Source organism: Suillus plorans, assembly GCF_016647745.1.
Source record: "Suillus plorans strain S12 chromosome Unknown HD556scaffold_88, whole genome shotgun sequence".
NCBI classification, from domain to species: domain Eukaryota; kingdom Fungi; phylum Basidiomycota; class Agaricomycetes; order Boletales; family Suillaceae; genus Suillus; species Suillus plorans.
In genome coordinates, this window is record NW_024537472.1 from 202,984 (window position 1) to 213,323 (window position 10,340).

Here is a 10,340-nt window from a genome sequence, read left to right on the forward strand (position 1 = left end):
CTTCATTCTGATGCACGATTTCAATCTCAGGCAGTAATCACATATATTTCATAAACAGTGACGAAAAGTAAAGGTTTCCCAGACACCTCCAGGGTATATGTATTGGCTGTCATTCAATGTCTCAATTGTGTAGCCTCGCCATGTTACACAATTAGGTCTACATGGGGGATACACGATGCTATGGCAGCAATGTGCCGTGTGTGACAATTCCAGCTTCGTTTGTCACTCTAAATCCATGCCATTCATTTGCGTTTCTGTTCAATTTTGATTATTTTAGAATAGCTGCGCATCCATTATACTGATCCCACAATGTAAATTATTGTGTACATAGATAATACAAATAGGTAGTACATGCATTAGTAAAACGTATCACTGGCAGCGTCTGGCAGAAGTGTTAGCAACAGAGTATTGCGCTACATTCTGAGGCAAGTAAGTAGATACATTGCGAGCCCCAAAGACCTTTCTACAAAGTGTAAGAAATGTACGAACAACAGAAAGCTTACAACACACTCACCTGTTCCACCAAACAAGAAGAGAGTCGATGGAAGCTTTGGCGGCAGATGTAGGTGGATGCTTGAAGTAGTCGATGATGTAGATATAAAACTGACGATGATCAAACTCATCATCAACGATACGCCAGGCACCACAGCTTGATAAGGCAAATCGTAACTGGGATTCCAGGTCCCTTCAGTTATCATTGTGTCTAAGAAATTTATTAAACTTACTTGGACTGCTGAATAGGCGATGGCTCGCGGTTGAACTGAGCGCATTCCTAATATTGTCGCAATGTTGGACCGGGTGCGCCGTTCACCTGAGGTCCTAGACCGCTTGTGCGATGATTCCTGGTAGCCCAGGGGTTCTTCTTTGTCAGGTCGTATCTCCCCAGCAGAGCTGGGGGATGTAAAAATATGTTTGAAAGTCTGTGCCAATAGGTGAGTACAATACCTTGAAAGCAGATACTAATACCCACCCTGACGAGCCAAACACTTTTGAACAGCCCTTTCGTTGGGTTGTCAGGGTCATATTTGCTGTTACTATACAAAAATGCCGGCCATGAATGAGCAGTGACTTGGAAGTCAGGTTCGTAGTTTCGTATCCCTTCCTTCGTTCTATGGCTATAATCAGTATGAGGTGTAGTAAGCCGGTTAGTGAGGTCATACCTTGGATTGGCCCAATGGAAATCCACAGGACATAGAAGTTCCCCGGTCGCATCATGATAAAATCCACGTCCGGACTTGTCGACTGAAGAGATTGGTGGGTTGGGGGTAGGACGGCTCTCATTGAGCCACGAAGCCACTGTTTTCTTCAAAGAACTAGCATCATCGCCCCGTGCTGAATCGGCACCTTTATTGAGCTGAATTCAATTGGGTTTAAACATTGATGCGACTACTTGCATGACGGACAACTTACCTTTTGATAAGCAACATTGAGCTGATATCTGTCACTTTGAGAGTTGATAAGGCTGCGGACACATGGAACCCAGCGAAGTAGCTGTTGAAATGACTGATAGGTTCGTTCCTCCCTAGAATATTGAAAACAGGATCAAACCAACCGACTGAAGTACTCGAGCATAATACCCACTCTTCCGTGTGTTGGTCATCTTCATCACATAGAGCGCTCCTTCGATCGTGCTCTCCGATAAGGTCCTCAACCCTGTCAGTTAAGCTCACGAGGCGCCGGATGGCTCGGCCAGCGGGGACATATATATCACCATGGCTATTGGACATCAGCTGCGTCAGATACATATAGCAATCCATGTTAGTACAACACCTTTTGTTGCGATGGCTTTCTCCCTGCAGCTCAGCATTTTGCTCTTCTAGAGCAGCAATGCGCCGTTTGAGAGCGTTATGGGTTGCATTAGGTGAATTGTTGTCAGAAGGACTCGGAGACTGCGACATGGGTAATAGGAACTTGAAGGAAAAAACGAGGGTGATTGACGTACCCAAGATGAAAGCTTTTCAAGCACCAATATTTGAAATTGACGTGGAGCAAGATTTACGGATGTAGAACAAGATTTACGCTCATCAGAGCCGCTAACGGGAAGGACTGCAATGGAACCATGGCCAGATTACGATATGCGCGGGGACTAAAGTCAAATAATTAATAAAATGCTCCACTCTGTTTGAATGGAGCAGACCATGATATCGTTATATGGACCCTTGTGGCGTTTCCGAAAAGAACGGAAATGTGGTGTCAGAGCAAAGGGGTATTGAGCGCAAGCAAAACTCTGAGTTGGATCTCATTGCGGAACTTGTAGCGTCATTGTAATGTCATGGTGGGTCCATGCAAAGGCTCATCACTGACATCAAAGGTGGTCGTGGGCAATAACGAGACAAAGTCAACTAGCAGCAAACAATATCAGAACGATGGAGCGAATCGGAAGCAAGACTCACATCTGTTATACCTTTTGTTGCCAATTTGTCAGGCATTCCCAGCCTGAAGCGCGGAGCAACTGTGAAATAAACACTAGTATAAGAGTATAAGCCTGCTTGATGGTGAGGGACAACTTGAAGAGCATGTCCGATACACGTTTGCAATAGCAGTGCAGAACGCATCTAGAATGCAGGAGGATGCGAGTCGACGTATTCAAGTTTCATGACCAGCTGCCATATCCGAGACTCGACGGTTCCTGCCCTGGACGTTCGGACTTGCAGACTTGCCGTACATCGGAAGGAACTCTTACCAATTGATCTGCAGATCTGCAGTGCCAGTTGATGCGATAACTTGAAGGTTTTATCGATACTTATGGAAGAAGTCGGTTTTCTGGAAAAGTTCTGACCAACTTGCTGTCCCGACAATAACATTGTCCACGATGTCTGCTCCTATGTGATCTTGAGAATACCACAAAAGACAGAATTACGAGGAGGACACTCACCTTTCTTGAACTCTTCGGTGACAATCATCTGTGTCATTCCTAACGACTTCATCCCAATGTTGAGTAGACCGCGCCAATGTCTTTATCCTATCGAGTGCAGGAGCTGCTACGGGAAGGAGTGATGAATATAGCATTTGGACGAACGTTTCCGTGGGTCGAGGAAGCGGAATCGTTGAGAAAAGCAAGAGCAACCTAGCTCAGAAGGTCAGCAATTAAGGCCTGAACGCAGACGGGAAGAACAATTCTGACTGAAATTTGGTGTAACCCCCAAATCAGCCAGTCCTCTCGCTCGCGTGGAACATTGGAGGATGATTGGGATAGCGCAAGGGGTAGAGGGCGAACCCTTTCAGTCGTGATGCAAATGGCTGAGTCGGATTCTACGACATCGATGTATCTAAGTACGTCTGGATGTCGTATGGTGCGTAGCTTGCGGAGGGAGTTGCGCGCGAGGGGTATGGTGGACTTGTTCAAAGGGTGGGTTAGATCATACTCGAAAAGGAGCTAGAGTTGAAAAAACGCAAGTCAAATGTGCAACAGCCTATCGGGGACTCACGACTCGGACTCGGAGTGACCATGAACACCGTCTGCGTGCACCATTCCGGCAAATGCCGGAGATGTCATAAACCTCAGCCAAATCGGGATATGTACGAATCAAACGTACAACGTCAACCATATGATGCCATATGATCATATACCTTGCAGATATTCTCGGCCTAAATTGTACATTCATGTATCGCGTCTCGACACTTTGCAATATAATCTCCATACTGCCACAAACTCATACCATCACTTGTTCTGCAATTCCAGGTATCATGAGAGCTCTTGGCCGTCACAACAATACGATGATCATCGAGACCGTCGTGCTCCTGCAACCATTTTTCTACCCTGCCAACTTCCTCTGTTACACGCAAAACCAATACCTTCAGGTGAATGCAATCTGCAAGGATCATTTGCAGCAAGGCTGGTGCTGTCCGATCAGTGAACAGTCGAAGGGAAATATGTGTAAGTTGCGTTAGGCAATGTATGCCGATTGGGGAGCCCCAAAGCACCCAACCTTCCAACAAGTCAAGGTGGGTGACTTTGCTGAATAGAGAGATGGATGGTAGGAATGGCACGTCAGTTCTATGGAAGACGGTCGATAAGTGGATAGACAGCCGTGATAAAGGTAGCTTGTTTAATGCATCCAATAGGTGATCCAGCATGTCATGATCCCCCTCTGGCAGAATCCAGAGGGTGAGGTCGACAATACCACTGCACAGTTGTATGACCTCTACCACAGTGGTGAGTTGCACCATACCGCGAATACAGAGAGATTTGACATTCACAGAAGCAAACACTGGTCGAGAACGAAGTGAATCAACAAAAAGGCATGCTCGTGCCTCACTGGCAAGGACAACGGTTCGATACATCAATCCTTCAATCCTATTACCATCTTGTAAGTCGCAACTGAATCCAGCATATCTCAGGACTTTTGCCTACCAGTCATGAACTCTGGGGGCGACCAATAAATACGAGTGCACATCGTTTGCAGGATGGACGCCTGCTGCAAGTTGAAAGACTGTCCTTTCGATCTCGTGTGGCAAATGGAGCATATTATCAGTGCAGTGTTCAAGACCGAGTTACAGGTTTGGAATTTCAAGTTAGAAAGGTGCCACTGTCTGACACGATCCTCAGGCCGATCTGGGGCCCGTTGGCCTTGGTGTCACTTCATCAAATCCGAGTACGGTTGACGTACAGCTTACCACGTTCGGAAAATCTAATATGTAAGAACAGAACATCTGATCATGCGGAACCAATTCGCGTCCACCTCGCGTTCGCGCTCCACCTGAGTACCACCTGTTCATCTCTTCCCCATACAGCATATGCAAAACTTACGCTAGTCAGGTCGCCGTGAATCATGTGCTTGGAAATGTAATTGATGCTCCACGAATGATATCATTAGGGTGGTAAGAGGTACTACTAGCCTGACTTGGAGGATGAGGTAGCGATCAATTGTCAGATATCTTTCACAATGCCTTATGATCCTGATAAAAGCTCTGAACATAGCTCTCGAGGCTCTAGTCGCAATGACAGTGCTTCACAAATCCTCGGAGTCAGAGACTCACCAGATTCTGAAAGATGGCATTTCCCCGCAAATGGTCAAGGAGCATCAGCTGATTCGCAAGGAAACTACATATACAGTCAAGCCTGCTCTCAATCAAGAGCGAAACCAGGTCTCGATGCTCAGGAGACATTGGATTCCCAAAGGTCACAATCACCAACGCACAACACGAGAGAAGATGCTGAGCAGGAGGTAATATTTCCTAATACCATGTGACGAAATAACTCATGAGCGTTCTTGTTACCAGCATGAAAATTTTCCTGTCAATATTCCACGGACAATTTTGAAACGTGCCTTGTCAAGCGACTCGAGCCTTGGCTGCAAATCTAACAGGCTGCAAGTGAGTCTCATCTGAGGTCTTGTCTCAAATTATCGCATAGTACTAATCAACCTCAGCATGAAAAGGCTCAGAGTCGCCGGGACTTTGCTCGCGATATCACAAACTCCTCACAAGTAGAACTTCCACCTGCAAAGAAGCGGTGTACCACCGATAACGGGGACAAAGAGAGACTCGCTGGGTTAGGAAAAGAAATCGTTATGATACTCCAAGAGCAAACTGCTCTCCTAGCACGTGTATTTGAAGCAGTGTCCCAGTGACCTAATTAACCCTTGATATCATTCGTGCACCTACATCTTGAGACAAGTTGGGCTTAGTAAGCTCAAGTGTTGAGTCATGACTAACAGATTTAGCCTTTAAGCATTAGTCCTCCACAGTCTGCGTTCAGTCTTGATCTGTGGTGCAGATATATCGCCACCATGAAGTTGAACCTCACCACCATAACCATGACATGGAGCACAAGAAAGCAGGATTTCTCCTCGGGTGTGTTCACTGCACCATTATGGCCCTCGGCCTATGGGACTCGGGTCGCGCTGTCGCGTTCGTTCTTGGTGAGTACTTGTATTGTATCGCTAAATTATCTCTGATGTGCTTGGAAAGGTTGCAGAATCGGTGTTTTGCTTCGCATGTTCTGGGTAATGTCTGTCCTCGTGTATCGCACTGTCAGAGGTGAGCGATCGGAGAAGATCAGCCACGGGTACATCATGTTCAAACATGATGCAGAGACCCACTTCGTGCCTCCTCCTGAATACACTGACGAGAATCCATTCCTTCCCCTTAAGCACTTCATCTACAAACTTCCTGTTCATTCGCTAAACAAGCTCGAATCCCTTGCTCTGGCGTCCCATGACCTTACAATTTCGCCTGCTGTTGGCGTCAGTGGCTGGGGCACATCATCTACCGCAGTCGCCCCTTCATACGCCCAACGAATTTCTTGTTCCTCTTCGAATCTGGAAGCACCTCTCTCACACTCCAGTTCAGAGCCCGTCTTCCTTAGCTTTTGCGGGCGATCGTCCAGCCATCCTGGATCTGTGCTTGAAGATATGTTTCTGGACCAGATGCTCTCGCGCATCTTAGATCTCTGATTCCAACTCGCAACACTACTGCAATTGATCACCACGAACGTGCCATACCATAATTTCATACATTTCATTTGGGAATGCACTAATCTACCCATTCTGTACTAGTATCCGCCGCCTGCAGCACTGTCAGTTTAATATACAGTGTCTTATGCTCTGATCTGTGTGATCGTGGAGTGGTTAGTGTTTGTCGAAGTTCCTGCATGAACTTTTTTACCTTCTGAGTCTTTCTATGTGGGCTCTGGCTGCAGCGCATTATTGTGTCGATGACATGAACATAGAAATTCATGATCATCAGAGGGCACAGGTTGTAAAATATATGAAGGCTTTCTGGAGAGACGATGCACATATCATCTAGAGTCTTCACTCCCATCAGTTTCAAAGGGGTGAGGAATAACTCTGGCCATTGCCGCGCCGGCTCATCATTACTGAGCTGCTCCATAAAAGCTTCCAAAGTGGGATATGGAATTGATGGTCGGTTTCAATCTCCACATCGATGAGTATGCTTGAAGTGATAGTAGTTACTGACATGGGTCGTGATTATAGAGGAACAATGACTTGGATTCAGACTTTAATGCGCGGCTGTACTCACCATGGCATCTTTATAACAGAGCTTAGGGTACTACAAGCTCCAAGGATGCTACAAGCTCCGATCCTAGGGCGCAACATGATGCGACTTGGCAGTGACTCGGACTCAATGCGACTCAGTGAACTCCGATCAACTTACGCATGGTTCACGCTAAGCTTAATGTAAACTAAGAAGCTGCAATATATGGTCATGTATTAGCCTCACCAGTTTGATCTGAGTCATCACTAGTTTCTGGGGTATTCAAGTGATCCAAACTCCACGGGTCTTGGCCGATTGGCACTGCGTCGTTGTGTCATGATTGGAGTTTTTGTTTGTTGACTAAATGGAGATCAATTAGATAATCGCACGCACCTTTACCTGCCAGTAATTGAATAGGCCTTCAGCCCAATCGCAATCGTCATGTCCACGACACAGCACAATCACTATCAGGAGTCATTCCTCACAATCCCATAGCCCTAAAAACAACAGCCAGGGCAGGCCTACTTGCAAAGTGAAAGTTATCGAACGATACAAGCAGCCTCCAACCAGGTTAGCAACGAGCTGGGGAGAAAGCCGGCGACCAAGGACACTTCTACATCTCAAGCCACCCTCCGTGAAGTCAATCCAAATTTGACCAAGGCTCCCATTACTGCACGACACAAGGTGCTTAAAATTTGTCTCACAATCGAATGGTGAGGCAGATTGCGAGGTATGTCTGTGCGCTTCAACATATCATTTACTTAATCATTACGTTGCCAGGTATTTCAAATATCACTCAAGCGGACTACAATTATATATCTTGCAAAATCGAAGACTACCCTGCAAGACCAAGGTAAACATATTCCAATAATTTCTTTCGAGTTATAACATACAATTCTTCTAGGTTGGAATACAACTGCAATACCCATACCCTTGTCATTGAAATGCCATCCCCCGTACAAGGCTATAATCAAGGTTATCGGCAAAGGATTGGAACGTCTAGACGATTATTTGCAGGATCTCATGGTCAAGAATTTACTGTCCTCAGACACCCATACTAACTTGACCATTGACGGGAACTCGGTGAAATGTGTCCCTGATGTTCTCCACGTGGTTACTGCCCTCACCGACCCCCCATCCTAAGCACTCCTGTCATGGGCGAGGTGGCTGTATCGCAGTCCAGAGCTGATCTACTGCAGAGGCTCAGGGACAGGGTCGAGGCATTCCCAGATATCATCCTGCTCTTCATGGCCGAGATCAATGAACGCGTCACCTACAGCCAACCCAAGCATATGAGCAATGCGTGGCGAAAGCTACAAAAGGATGAGAATGCTCGCTCCCGCACCACCTTCCTTTCCAACCGCACTGGACCAAGATCACTCGATGTACCTGCTGAAATTGAAGTTGAAGGGCACGTCTGGCATGCAATGTCAAGCGTGCATTTCCAGGTCTGGGTGCAAGACGTCAATGGGCGAATTGACATAGACACGCAGAACCAAAATCTCACAGCATGTGGCGTAAGTCCCACCGGCACTAAGCGATTCGTGACTGACCATACTTACAACAGGAATTATTTCCGAACAAATCAATGGACAATGTCACACTCATGATGGAGAGGGGACTGTCCCGGATGAGGGAACAGTATGCACAGCTGTCCCAACAGGTCAGCCCAAATGTTGACGTTTCGGCCTTGCTGGCCGCGCCTGTCACTCTCCCCTTTGGATGGGATGGGATGCTTTCTAAGCTTGCCCTCGCAAGTCTGACAATGGCTCATGATCGTTATAAGCATTGGCATAGTGTGATGGCACGCAGTAGGACAGCCAAGCGCACGGCAGAGGAAGCATTTGATGCAGGGCCAGCCAACAACACACGTTCACGCACGCGTGCTCGCACTGCTGCACTTGTCCGGGGCCAGAGCTTACCATAATATAGTACCCACAGGTAGATGCCTGCTGCTAAACCCACCTTGATACTCATTGTCACTCAGTCCTACCATTAGCATTCATCGTCATCTTGTACTCTAGCACACCATTTTCAGATACCCGATGTACCATCACATTGCACTCGTGTGCGATGCTTTCTTGAATTGATACAATAGTTGTATTAGCCCTTTTGCCTTTGGCATCGACACAAGACACAACTCTGAGTTCATTCTTTGCGAGTTTTACATGACGTACGTAGACATATAGTATTTGAGGTCGATATCACGTTGCAGTGACGCGCTACGGAAGTGGAGCTATTACATAGAGTGGCAGTGCTGCTAGTACTACACCTACAGTTCTTGATTATTGACCACTTCACTGCTGACCTGACGGTCAACTGCTGGGAAATGATCGACCTGAAATGAACATTACTAGATCTACCCTCTGCATACTTCTGTGTCTGACTTTGTGTCTTCTGACGATGGACCATCACCGCTGGGAATGTGGGCCGCCCTGTCCAGGCAAGTTCTCTGACTACACGGGGCTCGGTCGACATCGTAGGACTTGCAACCATTACAAGCACCGCGTGGATTTACAAGCCCAGAATTTCAAACGTCGAGCTCGTGAAGACCCCCGGCACGTTAAGGTGTTTAAGAAAATGAAACCCTCCATAGCGGATGAAGACCAGGTACGTGATACTTATTTTATCGTCCATGGGTAACAGACTAATTAGTATCCAAGACCTTAGTGGCTTCATCCTCAGGCATCGATTTAGAGCAGTCAACAATCAACCATACTTTCCAGATACTGGATCAATCCAACAGCATCGCTCCTTCCCCATCCACCAACAATTCAATTGGCCACAATCCAACTAGTTCTCCTCCCCCAGACCCTTCCACCACTCTGGACTGTGATCATAATTCACGCCCAAGGCGCATGCAGAGACTCCCACTGCGATATAGGGATGAACTTCCAGAAGCACCACTACCTTTTGCTCAGGATCAGCCAACCTCGCGTCCTACCCGCATAATTCTTCATGTTTTCGACTCTATCTGCACATTATTCAATAAGTTTGGCATTGCCCGCCAATATCGTCATCGCCCTTCATATGATCCAGATGCATTTGTATCGGCAGATGAACTCTCCAACATACGTCCTGCTGAATCCCATACTAGTGACCGCAGCATACGGGATGGTGAGGTGCCCTCAGGTGACCCTTCACGTCCACGGCACCACCTTGGCCTTGGAAAAACATGTCAGTCTGGAGGCTGATGTCGTGGCTGGTGACAGGAAGCGATCGGAAGTCGATGACAGAGGCCAAACGTCTGGTCGATGACGTGATAAAAGCGGAGGATTTCAATGTCAATGATTTCGAGCACTTCGACCCCAACACTCAGATGAAGAATTTTGATACATCTATAGATCACGCCGACACCTTGGACATTCTGCACGAGATGGTTGGAAGCAGACAGACGTGGA

The 10,340-nt window shown here is 47.0% G+C and overlaps 6 protein-coding genes across 6 annotated transcripts; 4 read left to right on the forward strand and 2 right to left on the reverse strand.

Moving 5' to 3' along the window:
- Positions 1-369: 369 nt before the first annotated feature.
- HD556DRAFT_1434659 (uncharacterized protein) lies at positions 370-1,898 on the reverse strand (the record flags this gene model as incomplete). The annotated part of the gene is made up of 8 exons (XM_041305350.1): positions 370-463; positions 515-669; positions 762-920; positions 971-1,115; positions 1,161-1,354; positions 1,411-1,522; positions 1,582-1,716; positions 1,771-1,898. The coding sequence occupies 8 exons, from the start codon at positions 1,896-1,898 to the stop codon at positions 370-372; spliced, it is 1,122 nt and encodes a 373-aa protein (XP_041154205.1).
- Positions 1,899-3,067: 1,169 nt separating this feature from the next.
- HD556DRAFT_1247784 (uncharacterized protein) lies at positions 3,068-3,376 on the reverse strand (the record flags this gene model as incomplete). Its single annotated transcript, XM_041298726.1, has 1 exon — positions 3,068-3,376. A coding segment is annotated over one exon (309 nt), but the record flags the coding sequence as incomplete, so codon positions are not given.
- Positions 3,377-3,717: 341 nt separating this feature from the next.
- On the forward strand, positions 3,718-5,573 carry HD556DRAFT_1313280 (uncharacterized protein; the record flags this gene model as incomplete). The annotated part of the gene is made up of 9 exons (XM_041300771.1): positions 3,718-3,877; positions 3,914-3,945; positions 4,066-4,156; positions 4,228-4,310; positions 4,550-4,638; positions 4,735-4,786; positions 4,839-5,168; positions 5,224-5,316; positions 5,373-5,573. 9 exons carry the CDS (start codon positions 3,718-3,720, stop codon positions 5,571-5,573), a joined length of 1,131 nt encoding a protein of 376 aa, XP_041154207.1.
- Positions 5,574-5,782: 209 nt separating this feature from the next.
- HD556DRAFT_1207126 (uncharacterized protein) lies at positions 5,783-6,074 on the forward strand (the record flags this gene model as incomplete). The annotated part of the gene is made up of 2 exons (XM_041296494.1): positions 5,783-5,864; positions 5,914-6,074. Coding segments are annotated over 2 exons (243 nt in total), but the record flags the coding sequence as incomplete, so codon positions are not given.
- A 2,019-nt stretch (positions 6,075-8,093) lies between these two features.
- Positions 8,094-8,866, forward strand: HD556DRAFT_1313282 (uncharacterized protein; the record flags this gene model as incomplete). The annotated part of the gene is made up of 2 exons (XM_041300772.1): positions 8,094-8,456; positions 8,507-8,866. The coding sequence occupies 2 exons, from the start codon at positions 8,094-8,096 to the stop codon at positions 8,864-8,866; spliced, it is 723 nt and encodes a 240-aa protein (XP_041154209.1).
- A 476-nt stretch (positions 8,867-9,342) lies between these two features.
- Positions 9,343-10,133, forward strand: HD556DRAFT_1449455 (uncharacterized protein; the record flags this gene model as incomplete). Its single annotated transcript, XM_041307598.1, has 2 exons — positions 9,343-9,549; positions 9,603-10,133. The coding sequence occupies 2 exons, from the start codon at positions 9,343-9,345 to the stop codon at positions 10,131-10,133; spliced, it is 738 nt and encodes a 245-aa protein (XP_041154210.1).
- Between the last annotated feature and the right edge of the window lie 207 nt (positions 10,134-10,340).